The sequence below is a fragment of the Clupea harengus genome, chromosome 24 (genome assembly GCF_900700415.2).
Source record: "Clupea harengus chromosome 24, Ch_v2.0.2, whole genome shotgun sequence".
Classification (NCBI taxonomy): domain Eukaryota; kingdom Metazoa; phylum Chordata; class Actinopteri; order Clupeiformes; family Clupeidae; genus Clupea; species Clupea harengus.
In genome coordinates this window covers 5,227,850-5,245,500 of record NC_045175.1, presented here as the reverse complement: position 1 = coordinate 5,245,500, position 17,651 = coordinate 5,227,850, and the positions used below count along the sequence as shown (strand labels likewise).

Below are 17,651 nucleotides of genomic sequence, written 5' to 3'. Positions count from 1 at the left end.
CCTGTTGCACCGACACGCAGAACCTGTGGGCAGGGTGTTACGTCGTTAGCGAGAAACAAGCTTCAAGGGGAGTGTAATCATGCACACACAACGATGGCACGTATATCCACGATGCCCGGATCGATAGACGAAGCGATCCAGTGTTTTGGTTCAGAGTTTAAATATATGTAATATTTTTTCATCAGGCAATTAAAGCTCATCATTATGAACCCATGACAGTTTTTCTCAGTCAGTCTACATTTCTGGAATCATCCTTAATATTTTCCCACCATGAAGTGCATTTTTTTTAAACTATTCATGAGAACAGCACAACAGTATGGATTATCGGCAAAAGGCTGTGACTTGCTTAAAATGCCTACCCTATGCCTCAGAAGTAAACACTGCGCTCTGCGATATGGCAGCCGCACAAAGTGAGAGAATGAGCATGGATGGATTGTGAAATCAAGTGGCCCTGTGTACGAGATCCCTCTAGGCCCTCTGACTCCAGGGCACATACAGCAAGAAGCAACTCACCGTCCAAACCACCCTGTGTTTAAGTGACATATACAATATATATATATGTATATATATATATATTTTTTTTTAAAGATTTGTTTTTGCCCATTTTGCCTTTATTCAGATAGGACAGTGAAGGTTTGGACAGGAAATGAGCTGGAGAAAAGAGGTGGAGAGTGGGATCGAAAATGACAGCAGGTCGGATTCAAACCCGTGTCCCCGTGGGTGTTCAAGCCCGTATATGGTCGGGGCTACTGCTTGCGCCACAGTGCCCCCCTTACGTGACATATTTAATACCTGTAGAGGGCCTACAGGAGTCATGCCACACCACGTCAACACATGATGCAATAAGCTATATTAATGTATTTGAATTGCCAACAAATAGCACATTAATGGACCAAATAAAAAGTCACCTGTATAGCCCATCATACAGGATTTATGAGACTAACATCACAGGCAGTAGCTGTGTCTGTTCATCTTGTTCCTGGCCTGTCGTGACTCGTGCCTTGGCCACTGACCCAGCCTGACCTCTCACAACCAATCAAACATGGCAAGCTTGCTTGACGTATCAAAGCATCGTTTAATTCACATTAATTTGATTTACTATTTGTACAATGAAAATAAAAATACCTGTGTCCAAAGATGCAATTTGCTTAGATGGATATTCAGGTAAAACCACAATTCAACTAAAAAGGCTATAAAATGTTAATTCACCAGACTTTTATAGGGGAAAAGGGTATTCCAAATCACTTAAGACCACATGTCTATAATAATCAAACCAGGGGCATTTCTAGCTATTGAAAAGATCAGGGTTTTTTTTTTTTGAAGGGAGATTGGCATTGGTTGGTTGGGGAAGTACAGCTACATAGATATTAAGATTACATGTGTGACAAAAGGGAAAACTTTTTTTTTTCTATTTCATCCATATATAGCCTATATGTATGTGTTCTGTTCCCCAAGTGTGCTTTGGCAATACTGTTTCTTATGGTCATATCAATCAAGTCTATTTGAACTTAATTGAACTGAGAGAGAGAGAGAGAGAGAGAGAGAGAGAGAGAGAGAGAGAGAGAGAGAGAGAGAGAGAGAGAGACGAGAGAGAGAAACCTTCACTTGACAGACTGGGCCATCGGGTTCATCGTAGGCTGATTATTGGTGTAAGGGCTATCTGGTTTGGGTTGCTATATAGTCACGTCAGTAAACGTCTTTTTGACCATTATTCATTAGGTGGCGCCACTCCACACATTGATCATAATAAGCCTCATAGAGGCCAACTTGCCTTAAAGTTTCTGAATGTTTTTGCTGAAACTGTTTTCAACGGTTGTAGCGCCCCCACTGTCGAATTTTCACCGATTTTGGCATGTGTACAAAGAATGTGATAGTGATGCAGCGTTTTTAAAAGTTTGAACCTTTAAATCACAAGATAGTGGCTAGTGATATTTGATTATTCACAAGGTGGCGCTACTTCACAAAGGAGTTGTAATAAGCCAGGGTCATGCGCCTCTTAGAGGCCAGCTTGCCATTACAATGAAAAGAAAGTAAGAAAAATGAAAAAAAAATTGGAAAGAAAAACTAAGTATTTTATTTTTATTTTCAGTATATCATGTTTCAGCAAATTCAATGATGAACTCCAGGACAGGAAAATAAAGAGGCTTCCATGTTTTACTGAGCTTTAACACCCAGAAATAATCACCCATTACTCAGGAAGCTTTACCACTGCATAGACCATCAAGGGAGAGACAGATCAGCAAGAGTCTCAAACATGAAGATAGAATGACTCATGGAAACCTAACACCTACAGCTGAAGCGAAATGGCATCCTAATGTCTTGTTCATTTTAAAAGATTATTAAGCTCTGATAGGGTTTTGTAGGCAGAAGATCCAAATATAAACTCCAGGACAGGACAACAATTATGCTTCCGATTTTTATTATGCTTTAAGACCCCGAGAAATACACCACACCCATTACAGATATGAAGACATTTTTCTGCACAGACCATCGTGTTAAAATATCTTAAAACACACAAATAGAGCGACTAATGCAGAGGTAAAACAGCTGCATTTTATGTGAACAAAAGGTCATCCCAGTCAAATTAGTAAGATTTTAAGTTCATTATACTGATTAAGGTCTAATAAGCTTGTGTGGGTAGTGGAACTGATATGACCCACTTCCCTCTTTATAAACACCCCAAAAGATAGAAGAGACAGAGATAATTAATAATAGGTGCACTTCTTCAGAATGCATCCCTTCTAACACATAGACACTTCAACAGCTGCCTAAACCTCAGGTCTAATCTTCATAGTGATGGATTTCAGCGAATAATGGTATCCTTTGAAGGCCTGCCAATTCACACTAACAGCAAAGTGGCTTGTAGGGCCCCACAAGTAAAGGCCATTGGGATTGGAAACATGGCATTTGTCATACCAGAAGCCCCCGAAAAAAACGTTGGCACAATTTCCAGAATAGTTGTCTTGGTCCTTGTCAAACGTGCTGAACTTTTGCCCATTGTGTCGAGTCAAAGAGTCTCCTTTAAAAGAAAATAAATAAGTATGTTTTTTACTCATACAAAACAACAATTGTCCAAATATTTGTTGTTATGGATTTTTTTGGGCCGTTTAATGAAGAAAAGTATACCCTTATGTAAATGGGTCTTTAAAGTTGCAGATGTTACAACGCAATGTGTTGCCTAATTGTTTGACTAAATACAGCACCATGTCACATCCACAGGCATCATCATCATCATCATTATGGTGATGCAATATATACAATTAAACTACAATTAAACACATCCAATCTTTAAGTTCTCATTTCCCCAACTCACCAGCGCCTCCGTTGGTGAAGCCACCGACAGTCAGCTTGTACCCCTCTTTCTCTGATCTGACAAAGAAGGAGGAGTACTTGGCAAAAACCCTGTTGCCCTCAAAGTCCTCCATGTCCACTTTTAGCTTGTAACTCCTATTGCTGGTGAGTGTGTGTAGTAACTCTAATCCTGTTGCCAGAAAAAAAAACAGCTTCAAACAAGTAAACGAGAGTTGAGAAACTAGAGGTTGAGTTGGTTGATGCAAACTAGTCCCATAGGGAATATTTAAAATGCACAAATTTCAACATAAAAATCTTTACAAGCAAAATATTTCAAACACGCATGATCAGTGAATACAAATTCTTGCAAGGTTGAGCTACACCTTAGTCAACCATCAGACCTTACCCAGCCAGTACTCTCCAGAGGCGTTGCCAAACCCGTCCTTGTACTGGTTCCAAGGCCTGAAGAAGTTCACAGTGCCATCCACTCTCCTCTGAAACACCTGCATACATATGACACCTCAGACAGGAGACAGAACTAGATGTGTATCTAATAACGGCTAAAAATGTGTCAAACGTTAAGTTTTAGTTATGTTTCAGCAACATTGCTTCATAGAACATCTGTCCATTTCATACGCTTAAACATTTCCCAATGTTTCACATTACATTTTAATACTCGTCATCATCATCGTAATGTTTTCTCACTGAGAGAGAGAGAGAGATCTCAAAAACAACAACTGAGAGCCAACTCACAGTCCATCCACCCTCCTCCTTGATGTCCTCACAGCCCATATCACAGTAGACCTGAACAGCAGAGCTAACGCCATCCGGATAGATGGTGTAAACTTCACTGACTCTGCTGCCACTTAAGAGCAGGTCTGCACAGTCAGTAGGATACTGGAGGTTACACTGCCCCAGCCAGGGCAGGAGGAGAACTACAACACACTGAATCTGGACAGCAAAAGAACAGAAGACAGATAGATAGATAGAAAGGAGGGAGGGAAGTAAGGCAAAGACAAATTAAATTGACCATTTTACCGTAAATAATATACCTAAAATCAAAATCTTTTTATTTTTAATCTTACCATCATTGTTTGAAATGATGAATGAAATCCACGCTTCGAGAGTCCAGTAATACTTCAGAAGATCACAGGAATTCTAGAATCGTCTGATGAAGAATTTATTCATTACAAACATTCACTGTTCTGCTCTTTCTTTCTCACACACACATACCGGTACTCACACACACACACACACACACACACACACACACACACACACACACACACACACACACACACACACACACACACACACACAGTACAGGTGCAAGTTTGGCTGCTCCATAGTATACTATAGGTATTCCTGTCTATGTGCAATGGTCAAACTCTCTACCTTTACTTCTGAAAGTAATATGAATTATACGAATAATCCTAACAGGACAAAATAACTAAACATTGAACACTGTCTACTAGCTGTACATTCATGTTTGTTTTTGTTTGTTGTCCATGTTTGTGCTGGTATACCCTGACAAATGGGTAAACTCAGCCACACAAACTCAACACGCACTCTGAAGAAAATCACAGGAAGGAGTAAGTGATGCTTACTCAAATAAAGTGGTGTAGTGACATGCAGTCTAAAGTTATTTATACTGCTCTCTCGTGATTCCATCAAATCAGTGTCATATCATCCAATGACTCTAAAAAATAAACTAAACCGTTTTCATATCTAAGGATAAAAGTAAATGAACAGTCTTAAGAAGCCGTAGACCCAACACCTTTTACAGTCACGACACATCAAAACATACGTACCGTTCGAGTGAAGTTGCTCTCAAAACTTGATGCAGATAACTGCCAGATCCTACCAAATCACTGCAATATAAACTGGTGCAACAGAAGACTGACGTCATTCATTAAAGAATTCCATCCCTAGGAATGGGTCACCCTACCCCTATCAAGTTACTGATCACAAAAACCTGATTGAACAAGTTTATCACAAGTTCCGCATGTCAGCTAAAGTTCCGCATTCCGTTCAGTTATGGCGGCTCTCTCCCTTTGCTATTGCTGGTGGCAGAAGTGTGTGTGTGGGGTGGTCAAGGGCGTAGGTTTGGTCTCAGCATTGGTTGGGACACTGCCCGGCAGCCCCCCCCCCCCCATATAAAACAAAACTTAGTTGATATTAACTTCAACAGGCAAACTTTATTAAAATATATTAACATTTGTGTACTAACTTGTGGAACTTGGAACTGATTTAAACATAATAAGAATAATAAGACCTTAGTTTAAATACAAAACAGTATTCTGCACCAACAGTATTCCAACAGTATTCTGCACCGACTGTGTTGTTGAATAATGTGGGTATTGCTGATACTGGAACATGGACATCTCAACAGATAGAAGTAGCAGTTAGATGAGAAGGCTGCCACACGGAAGAAGGGCCTTTTCTGATAAACCACGTGGCAGAGATACCTTTTCTGATAAACCACGTGGCAGAGATACCTTTTCTGATAAACCATGTGGTAGAGATACCTTTTCTGATAAACCACGTGGCAGAGATACCTTTTCTGATAAACCACGTGGCAGAGATACCTTTTCTGATAAACCACGTGGCAGACAGGCCCGGGGTGGGTAATCGGGAGAATCGGGAGAGTTCCCGGTGGGCCGCTTCACTTCTGGGCCGGTCGAGAATTTTATTTTTTGACATTTGTTACGTTAGTCCATCTTTTCTTAAAGTAGGCTACACACGTTCCTCATTCTGACACCGCAGCCTCTGCATGGGTTGTACCATGCAAGGGAGTTTTCCCCTCCCAAATAGAGTTGGTTGGGTCCATAGCCCGTCTTTTCCAAAAAGTTTTCTCAGACTACCGATAGCTGGGCTGGCTCTACCGCAACGATACGCGTCAGGGAGGATGGATGGGAGGAAGAGGGGCTGAAAAAGCCAGGTTGAAAAAAAGAAAGTCATTGGAGGAGGATGCTGCCAAATGTGCCAAGCTTACCGATTTATTTTCAAGAGGACAAACACAAGTGGCAACTGGTAAAGAGAGACATAGGCCTAATGATTATGAACAGTCTTAAGAAGCCGTAGACCCAACACCTTTTACAGTCACGACACATCAAAACATATGTACCGTTCGAGTGAAGTTGCTCTCAAAACTTGATGCAGATAACTGCCAGATCCTACCAAATCACTGCAATATAAACTGGTGCAACAGAAGACTGACGTCATTCATTAAAGAATTCCATCCCTAGGAATGGGTCACCCTACCCCTATCAAGTTACTGATCACAAAAACCTGATTGAACAAGTTTATCACAAGTTCCGCATGTCAGCTAAAGTTCCGCATGTCAGCTAAAGTTCTGCATGTCAGCTAAAGTTCCGCATTCCGTTCAGTTATGGCGGCTCTCTCCCTTTGCTATTGCTGGTGGCAGAAGTGTGTGTGTGGGGTGGTCAAGGGCGTAGGTTTGGTCTCAGCATTGGTTGGGACACTGCCCGGCAGCCCCCCCCCCCCATATAAAACAAAACTTAGTTGATATTAACTTCAACAGGCAAACTTTATTAAAATATATTAACATTTGTGTACTAACTTGTGGAACTTGGAACTGATTTAAACATAATAAGAATAATAAGACCTTAGTTTAAATACAAAACAGTATTCTGCACCAACAGTATTCCAACAGTATTCTGCACCAACTGTGTTGTTGAATAATGTGTGTATTGCTGATACTGGAACATGGACATCTCAACAGATAGAAGTAGCAGTTAGATGAGAAGGCTGCCACACGGAAGAAGGGCCTTTTCTGATAAACCACGTGGCAGAGATACCTTTTCTGATAAACCACGTGGTAGAGATACCTTTTCTGATAAACCACATGGTAGAGATACCTTTTCTGATAAACCACGTGGCAGAGATACCTTTTCTGATAAACCACGTGGTAGAGATACCTTTTCTGATAAACCACGTGGCAGAGATACCTTTTCTGATAAACCACGTGGCAGACAGGCCCGGGGTGGGTAATCGGGAGAATCGGGAGAGTTCCCGGTGGGCCGCTTCACTTCTGGGCCGGTCGAGAATTTAATTTTTTGACATTTGTTACGTTAGTCCATCTTTTCTTAAAGTAGGCTACACACGTTCCTCATTCTGACACCGCAGCCTCTGCATGGGTTGTATCATGCAAGGGAGTTTTCCCCTCCCAAATAGAGTTGGTTGGGTCCATAGCCCGTCTTTTCCAAAAAGTTTTCTCAGACTACCGATAGCTGGGCTGGCTCTACCGCAACGATACGCGTCAGGGAGGATGGATGGGAGGAAGAGGGGCTGAAAAAGCCAGGTTGAAAAAAAGAAAGTCATTGGAGGAGGATGCTGCTAAATGTGCCAAGCTTACCGATTTATTTTCAAGAGGACAAACACAAGTGGCAACTGGTAAAGAGAGACATAGGCCTAATGATTAGCAACGTAACTATTAGGCTAACGTTGTAGCGTTGGTTAATATCGTTGTAGCGTTGTAACCTATTCGCAAGCAAAATATTACTAGAGATGGAGCTTGAAAGCAGGACCTGTTCCTCCTGCAAAAACTGTGCCATTTGTGTCCATTTAATACTCTCGCAGTACAACCTCCTCACAGATGCTTATCATGTCATTGGGTTAGCATATAAGTTTCTGTTGACTTTGTCCATCACACAGGTTGCATGTGAGAGAAGCTTCTCAACCTTAGAATTTGTGAAGAATAGGCTACGAAGATCATTGAGTCAGGACAACTTGGAGGCTTTCATGTTAATGTGCAAAGAGAAGGAAATCCTCATGTCTATAAGCAACGACACAGTTATAGATAAAGTGGCTGAAACCAGTGCACTGCTTAGGCGGTTACTGATGCTGTAGATGCTGTTGGTGCTTTTCGCAATGTAACTGTATACTGTAGCCTACTGTGAGTTGAACTGTAACATTAGTTCAATATGCCTCTTTGTTGAAGAGTGGGATACGTTTCAAATGATTTATTTATTTATTTCTGCTTTTGTTAATTTATCAACCTATCCTTGTGGAATATTTTTCGTTAACTTCTCAGCTTAAGTGGATTATTATTTAACCTTTACATTATTTGTTGAACCATGGTATTAATAAAAAGAAAACTACAGGATAGTAAGAGCTGAACTGTTGCTTCATTTATCCAATTTCCACTACCATGGAAAAAGTGGGCCGGTCTTGGGCCTGAAATTCCTGGGCTGAAAAGTGGCCCCACTCCGGCCCTGGTGGCAGACATACCTTTTCTGATAAACCACATGGCAGAGATATCTTTTCTGATAAACCACGTGGCAGAGATACCTTTTCTGATAAATCATGTGGTGGAGATGCCTTTTCTGATAAACCACATGGCAGACAGGCCATGACAAGGTCACAGGCCTTCAGAAAGATAGGCAGTCTCCAAACTCCATACCAGAAAAGGCGAGACACCTGTTATCACAGGAAACTGTGCAATATGCACGCTGTTAAAAATAGATGTAACAAAGGTTCTCAATGTGGTTAATTCTGATTAGGTAAGCAAGAACAGGGGTACAGGGAAGAAGAGAGGTGGCTAGATCTAAAAAAAAGGGCTTGTGAACTTTGTCCTGAGTTAGTCTGCCTGATCGCTCTTACCTTAAGCTTAGGGTTTTGAGATGCTCCATGGACCAGCTCAGCAGCAGTTAACTATTCTGAAATAAACCGTTCAGTATATTCATAACTGTTTGCCTTGAGAAGTTTCTTAAGAACTCCACATTTTCCACGACAATTGCAGACACTAGGGATAGATTTAATGCAAGCAAAAGTTACAGCAAAAGTTAGCATCAGACCCCCTGGAGTCATGTGTGAGGCACCCCATGTTTGGGTGAAGCACTAGTGGGGCACCCTGGGGTAAACTGTTACTGCTGGGGTATATGCGTGTGGGATGCCAGTGTGGGCATGAAGTTCATGACTGTGAAGGGGTGGAGCAGCCAGTGTGGGTGACTGGAGTGTAGTCCTTACATCCAAATTTGCTTTTTGCTGCGTCTTTCACTCATAGTAATGTATCACCATACCTGATTGTTGTATGTTTCTAGCATGTTGAATGCTATTCATGTCACTGACATTCATTTCAATTCAACAAGACTCCAAGTGATTGTTGAATATTGTAGCAGAATGCAGAAAACTACTTGAGAGACTGGACAATACATCCTGTTCAGAAACAACGGGAAAACCCCTTGCATGCCACATACTGTACATTCTTTGAGAACCAAGCAATGTTATCCAATCATGATGATCATCAGATTTCATCTTCATTCAGAAAATAACTTTACTGTTGGATAAAGTACTGAGTAAAATAGATCAGTAATCAGTTTTCTTCCACCAAAGAATAGTCCACCAAACTATTCCTTAATGCTGTTTTTGTGAAAAAGGTTTACATTGACCCAAATGATCACACAATACGCGATTTGCCATGCTGCTTCTTACGAAACCTCTCCCATTCTCATGAATGAGATCCCTGTGGATGATTTAGAAGAAGGTAAGATTTTGTGTTCTGTAAAAAGTGAATTAGCTATGGATGTATCGTGTTGGTCTGTGTGGGTGTGTGTGTGTGTGTGTGTGTGTGTGTGTGTGTGTGTGTGTGTGTGTGTGTGTCTGTGTCTCTCTCTCTCTCTCTCTGTGTGTGTGTTTAACTGTGAAAACTGAAGTTTTCTACACTTCCTTTCCGCAAATTGAAAAGGAAAAAAAACTCACAAAAACCTGGTTGAACCATTTCTTATTTTGTGTTCCGTAAAGCCTGGTAGTGGAAATATGACTGAACATGTCATTGCTGGGGTTTCCCCTCATGCTGGTCTGAAACATCCACGCTGGCTTGGTGGCCTACGAGGTTTTACACTCATTGTTTGCCATTGAACAAATTGAATTAATCATCATCAAACGCATGTAAACAATCAATATTTGAATGACAAGTAGCTTGTCAAACATTCTAATTCTATATTCAAGCACTTTGAACTGCAATTCTTGTACAAAATGTGCTATATAAATAAAGTCTTACTTACTTACTTACTATATTCTATTTTTTTTACCATGTCACTGAAATTGATGGAGCATACGGTTAACACATAATGATATTAGCCGCCCAATGCACGTGTGTGTTGATGTGTGTCGTGCTGTGTGACAACAATAAAACGACTTTGATAACTGCTTTAAACCATTTGCATGTCATGACTATGGGGTAAGGGGTAATTCCATATTCTATTCTATACCATATCACTGAAAATTGATGGAGCATACGGTTAACACATAATGATAACTGCTTCAACCCATTTGCATGTCATGACTTACACAATTAATGTTTTGGGGGGGGGGGGGGGGGGGGTACGATTAAAGAGCAGGTAATTGTACCTTTTTTGCATGAATGTGCAAAAGCAAACTGAGAGCTGAATGCTGTTATTATGTGCACACGTGACTAGATGATGTGGAGGTTGAACTAGCAGTTTTGAGAATCTTTTATTATGATCTGAGAAAGCCAAAAGCGAGTGAGAAAAGATTAAATTAATGAATGAACCCTGAAGCACTTGAGAGCCTGCGGTTGTAATACACGGTGGAGTGTGTGGGAGTGAACTATATGGGAGTGTGAACTGCATAAGAACCTCTTTCTCCTCGGCTTCCCAAAAATAAAACTGTTTTCTTTCGGATTTTCCTGGCTCCATTACTCTGTCATTATAGAAACAGGCGGCAGGTGGAGTTGTGACAAGCAGAGATTATAGTGATTCTGGGTTGAAGAATGCAGTTAAGAAAAGAGTCTATCCACCCCCACCCCTGTGGATGCCAAGAGGAGAAATGCTGAGCACAGGCCTCCAGACAAGGGCCAGGATGGCAGCTGAGAGATCAGACAAAAGGGTCTCTTCCTGGTCGGTTCCAGTCAGGAGCTGCAGTCTTGATTGGATCAAATCAATGAGAGATAGATGGCTCTGTCCTCGAAATATTTAGAGCCAGAGAGAGAGAGAAAGAGAGAGAGAAAGAGAGATAGAGAGAGAGAGAGGGGGGGGGGAGAGAGGGAGAGAAAGAGAGAGAGAGAGAAAGAGAGATGCTGTCTGTGTTGACCCTCATGGAAAAGGTTAAAAACATCTAGGAATCACACTTGTCAGGTACAATATTTGCATGATAAATCAGTGGTAAAGAGCTTGCATATACATTTCATCCTAAATTAGTATAATGCCCTTCAACATCCAAGGTAGGTCATATATAAAATGTATATTATTTTCTCTGTTACTGGATATGAAAGAGGCCATAATTATGTGTGTTATCACACTGTTATCACAAATACTATATGAGAATGAAACTAAATTACTATTTCCATATGGGGAAGATACCTGAAGAGAACCTCATCCGGCAGCAACTAAGACAGAAGTGGACTTGGCTGGGGATCTATGTCTGCCCAGAAGTGTCTGATTTGTAGATCCCAGAATGATGGACCCAGGCTAATACAGACTAGCACAGCAGCAGGTTGGTCTTGGTCCCAACTCAGTTATACCCATGCCTGTTTTGCTCACAGTAATAGGAGGAGTTTGAAAGCAAAAGAACATTAGAAGACTAATACGAGGCCAATTGTAGACATAAAAAGCCACTTATGTGTTTACTGTGGAAACAAACTGAAGAAGACGTAAAAGCCCCTCTTTACTTGTTTGTTTACAAACAACACCAGGCCAGTAAAAACGCTGTTCGTTTTGCTCAGCTTCCTGTAGGCAACTAATGGCTGTGCTGACGGTTGTGGTTCCCTCGTGGCGCTTCGGATCTAATCTGCGGACTCCTCCCGGGGGTGGCGGAGGCCGAGTGGAGAGTGGACAAGAGAAAAGGAGGAGAAAGTGGCATCCTGAGAATTTGGTGCTTTGGTCTTTGTGAAGACGGTGATATACAGGGGGAGGAACTCGTCTCTCGTGTGGGGTAAATTATGTCTGCGCCATTGATTTTTTTTTCTTTCATTTCTGCACCGGAGAAACAACCAGGGAGCATTCTGGGAAGTCACTGGGAGGCGATGTCCTGTTGGTCTGTGTGTGTTTTTTTTTTCTGCATGTGATGCTACAGAGAAACACTTTGCAATAAGGTTCCATTAACTCTCAGTAGTTCACACCATGATCATATTAAAGATCAATGTTCCAATGTTATGTAAGGGATCCTGAATGTAATGAGTGATTCACACAGTTTTAGTTCCACACGAACAAACCTTGACCTCCAGTATGAAACATTGTGTATTACGTGTGAAGTTAATGGTTTGGTGATATTAACTACTATGTTAGCCAATGTTAGCTAATATACCATATTATTATTATTATTATTATTATTAATAATAATAATACTACTACTAATAATAATAATAAACTTAAATTAACATAAAAACAATATTACACAGTCAAACCAGCCTAAGTATAGGCTCGTTGCTTCTGCCAACAACAAGATGTCAAGTCCACCATGGAAGCAGACATCGAGTGAGTTAAAAGGGTTCCTGCACAGCATTCTGAAGGTGCACAAGCTGGACGCACTTTATTTTCAATGACAAGTATCAATCATCTTGGTCTGAGCATGCACACTTGTATTCAAGTACCTATTCTTAGGTCATCTTACAATGTTGTCGGGAAGACTTGTCCAATTTTTCCCTCTTCTTTATGATGAAGGTCAAAAGCTCTACAGATGAAAATATAAGACACTTGTTCTCTGACAAAGACAATATGCTTTCATGTGCAGATAAATATGGCACAAGTCATACCCTGCATTAGGTGTGCTCAGCAAAGCACTTCTAGCCCATACGTACAGGAAATGTCTAAGGCAAAAAGTACTTACTTTAACAGCATGCAGGGATAATGAATCCATACTTCTACCAATAAAAGTACAGGTATAATAAATCCACACCTTTACCAATAAAAGTGAAGGCTAACCAGATACGGAGACAGATACTCTCTCTCTCTCTGTTTCTCTTTCTCTTTCTCTTCCTCACACTCACACTCACACTCACACACACACAATCAAAGCAAACATTTTGAAGAGTGTGGGAGGGCTGCAGTAGCGAGCCAGGCCAGTGAACTGAATCATTGTGTGTGTGTGTGTGTGCGTGTGTGTGTGTGTGTGTGTGTGTGTGTGTGTGTGTGTGTGTGTGTGTGCGTGCGTGCGTGCGTGCGTGCGTGCGTGCGTGCGAGCATATGAGTTGTCATAAAGGTAATCATAAAAAATGGGCAAACCCGCTGGGATCTTCACTCACATGTGAAAGCCTCTCTTTCCCCCATTCACCTATATCTCTCTCCCTCTCTCTCCCTTACTTTCTCTTGCTCCTGCTCCCTCTCTTCCACCCTCTCCCTTATTTTTCCATTTCATCCCTCTCTCTCTCTCCCTCTCTCTCTCTCTCTCTCTCTCTCTCTCTCTCCCTCTTTCGCTCTCCCTCTCTCTCTCTTTCTCCCTTATTTTTTGTTCCTTAGTCTCTGTCTTTCTTTTGCTCTTTATCTCATTCTCTCTCTGTTTTGTGGTCCCCAAGGGTCTGATAAATCTCCTACAAGTAAACAATAAGGGAGTCTACAAAATGTAGAAAATGAAAGGAAAGACAAAGAAAAAAAGAAGACAAACATACAGATAGATAGATAAATAGATAGACAATGTGTCAACACTGCCCCATCTAAAGCTGCAGGTAACATCAGAAACATTCTCTCATTAAATCTCAAGCTGTATTTATTTGTAACGTGCCTCGAATAATATTCATGTTTCTCTTTCTCGCTTTCTCTTTTTTGCAATGCAATGAAAGAAAAAAAGAACAATTCTCTATTCTCCTCCCAATCTGTTGCCTGGGGCGTTAGCGGGGCAGAAGGACGACGCAATGTGGAATCCTGTTCAATAACAAGTGATGGTGAAAAAAAATAGACAAGGAAAAAAAAAAGGAAAGAAAATGCGATGTGGAGCCGTGGATAATAGACTATTATGGAACATGATTACAATGGCACAGATAAGCCGAGGCGGTAATTGAAATATCACTCACACTGCCGTGCTCCTGAAATGTTTCCTGGGAAGGCCTCCTGTTATTCTTAACAAGCATATTTAATTACTTTTTATCGCCCAACATTGTGTAAGGAAAAGGAAAGGGAAAAGGGGAAAAAAAAAACAGCTTTATGGAGATCGACAGTCATTATGTTCCCATAGTTGCGGAGATGGAGCTTTCAGATTCCCGCAACGCTGTGTTTGTACAATTTGCGCCGTCACGTGTCACATTGAAGATTCTACAGTTCAGGGTGCGCTGTAGTCTACAGTTGCCTGTGCACATGCATGTTGTTGAAGATGTTTCTTACAAATAACATGAAATTTAATTACATACCAATGCAGACATGCTGTTTCACTTCCACATTGTGAGGCGAGCTATTGTGATAGGGGGTTACTCCATCGGCACACATACTGTACAGTTTGCACCGTCACGTGTCACATTGAAGATTCTACAGTCCCTAAGCAGTGGTTTGTATTTGCAGTAACCTGACTCGTCCTCGCCCTCCAAAACATACCATCAACTCTTCTAGAGGTGGCAGTGAGGGCAGAGTTTGTTGAAGCTGGTGAGGATCCCCCCTCCCCCCCTCCTTCTGTTTGTCAGAGTAGAAACTTTTCACTGGGGTGCCAGGCACAGCTTACTCTCTCTGCTCTATTTAATCATCTCCAAAACCGCCTCGCTGTGTATGCAGGCTATAAGTCACCTGGGCAATAAACGACTCCTCCTACTGGGGGAATGGGGGGGATAAGCCCAGAAACTTCTCTTAAAGGACAGTGACTGAACAAGCCCTTGGGAAATGAAATATCTCAAATCCAGACGCTCTAGTCTAGTGAGATCCCTTCCTCACCATTTTGGCGCAATGGGCCAGCAAGCACCATGCAGGCAGGGAGCCAGCTGAAACAGCACTGACATGAAACACAGGATAGAGGGGGAGAGTTCAAGCATGGATCACGAGAGTGGCCATATGGAGTGTGTGTGTGTGTGCGTGTGTGTAAAAAAAGATTATGTCTATGTGTGGGTGTGTATCCGTCCAAGTGTGTAAAATCAATGCATCTGTGCCTGAGAGGTAGAAAGTGTAGTAAGAAAGATGTGTGTGTTTGTGTGTGTGTGTGTGTGTGTGTGTGTGTGTGTGTGTGTGTGTGTGTGTGTGTGTGTGTGTGTGTGTGTGTCTGTGTGTGTGTGTGTTTGAGTGTCTGTGTGTGTGTGTGTTTGAGTGTCTGTGTGTGTGTGTGTGTGTTTGAGTGTCTGTGTCTGTGTGTGGGAGTGGAAGTGAGTGTGGGTTCCTATGTGTGTATGTGAATGTGTGTGTGGTTGAGTGGCGGGTGATGAAGAGTGAGCTGGAGATGCTCGTGAGAGAGAGAGAGAGATAGAGAAGACAATAGAGAAAGAGAAAGAAAGAGAGAGAGCTTCGGAAGCCACAGGGGAGCCGTGAAGCCTGAACATTTTCTCCCCTCTCCGAATCAATCATCTCTGGACGACCTGGAAAAGGGGGCTGGCTCGGCTGCTGTCAATAGCACCCGTCGATATCGTCCCTCTTCTACTGCAGGTGAGTAATGTCAGGCTCCCTTAATGGGATAGCAGGGATGCATCAGTGAGACTCATTCATTTCATCATTCCATCCGTCCTTTTTTCTTTTTTTTTCACTCCCTTCTTCTCGTTCTCCAACCCTGTCACTCATCGTCCGACGCAATTTCAAGGCAATGTGCTGTGTTCCCTTTTTATGTGCTATGTGTGACAAGGTCCAGGTCTCCTGTTGTAAAGAAGCATACAATGTGTGATGAAAGGATAGAAAGATGCAGGCCCGGTGTCTGGGGGAGGGCAACCAGGAGAGTTGTCCCGGGCCCAAAACATGTTGTTTTGAATACATGATGCTTGCCATCAATAACTTAATTTTCATGCTACAATATGTAGCCTAAATATGCCTACTATGTTGCAAATTGGTTTGGTCTTAAGGGTACGCGTATGTTAATACGTCCACAAACCCTTATTTACAAAATTCAGCCGTCAAAATGTCAGCTCACAAATCTGTCGCTCATAAGCAAAAAGAAAACAGAAAATTCTACACACAAGAGGGTGAATGGCTAAGTTTCTAAAAACAAGATAGGGGCACCACAAACAGAAAGGTTGGACGTTGTTGTTGCTACGTTTGTGACATTAGTAAATATGTGGTCCTTCTCATGTACAGTAGACTACCGTCAGCTAGCAGGCTGGCTAGCCACCAAGGTAGGCTATTTGTAACTTTAAGTGAATATCTAGCAGCTGGCTGAAAGGAAAACAGCTAGCTAATTAAAGTGAGATGTAACTTATAAAACAACTCTTTGCGCTGTACTTTGTCTTAAGACAGATTGGTGGTTTGACACTGCTTTCAATAGAGAGCCTGCTGGCGCAAAATCTGTAAAAGAATGTGGCAGAAGGCAACATAAGGGCGTAAATTCACTGTGCTCTTTACACTTTAGATTTTAAAAGTGATTGTCAACAACTCATCATTTTAACATTTGCTAACTTAAATTTTGGAAGTGATTATGAATTGGAAGTTATCTTATTAATTAATAAGCTAGTCTACTAATGCGATCTAATTTCACACAGCCTTGAATTTTAAATTTTTCAAAGTCAAGTTGACGTAACGATGAAGCATGGTGGTGAATATTCCAAGCCAGCTGTCAAGCATATTTTTGTAACTTTAATTGGCGTGGAGGTGGGGTCCCTGTTGAAATAGTTTTGTCCTGGGCCCAGGCATCTTGCACACCGGCCCTGGAAAAGAGAGTAACCACACACCCTCACACACACACACACGCACACACGCACACACACACACACACACACACACACACACACACACAGACAAACACACACACACACACACATACACACTCTTTCTCACTCATGTAACCTACACATAATTGTAACCTACACTCATCTACACACATACTCGTACAAACAACACCTCCTCTCTTGCGTGTGCATGCACACACACTTACTGCCCCCCCTCTCTATCACACACACACACACACACAGAGACACACAGACACACATGAACACACATACACACACACACACACACACAGACACACACACACACACACACACACATGCACACACACTTACTGCCCCCCCTCACAATCACACACACACACACACACACACACACACACACACACACACACACACACACACCTTTCCCCTTCATTTACCGTTCAATAATGTGAGGATGAAAAGGAGAGAGCGTTGTGAAACATGAACCCGTGGCGCGGTCTCTCGTCTCCTGTCCGTCCGTCACTCCACTGGTAGGTGAGTGAATCCTGCGTGGTTGTGTAATGGCAGATGACGGAGTCAGCACCTGCTAATGACTGCGGCACTGAAGGCCTGGGCCTCG

General features: G+C 42.0%; 1 protein-coding gene across 1 annotated transcript in view; it reads right to left on the bottom strand.

Annotated features, from left to right (window-relative positions):
• Nucleotides 1–2,354: 2,354 nt before the first annotated feature.
• Nucleotides 2,355–17,651, bottom strand: part of LOC105891015 (microfibril-associated glycoprotein 4-like) — a 20,380-nt gene continuing 5,083 nt past the window's right edge. The window contains exons 2-5 of the mRNA XM_031561760.2: nucleotides 4,045–4,242; nucleotides 3,698–3,794; nucleotides 3,314–3,481; nucleotides 2,355–3,019 (exon numbers count right to left, since the gene is read on the bottom strand). Of these exons, the coding sequence (XP_031417620.1) occupies nucleotides 2,769–3,019; nucleotides 3,314–3,481; nucleotides 3,698–3,794; nucleotides 4,045–4,242 (714 nt within the window). The 3' untranslated portion in view covers nucleotides 2,355–2,768. The remainder of the gene's footprint in view (nucleotides 3,020–3,313; nucleotides 3,482–3,697; nucleotides 3,795–4,044; nucleotides 4,243–17,651) is intronic.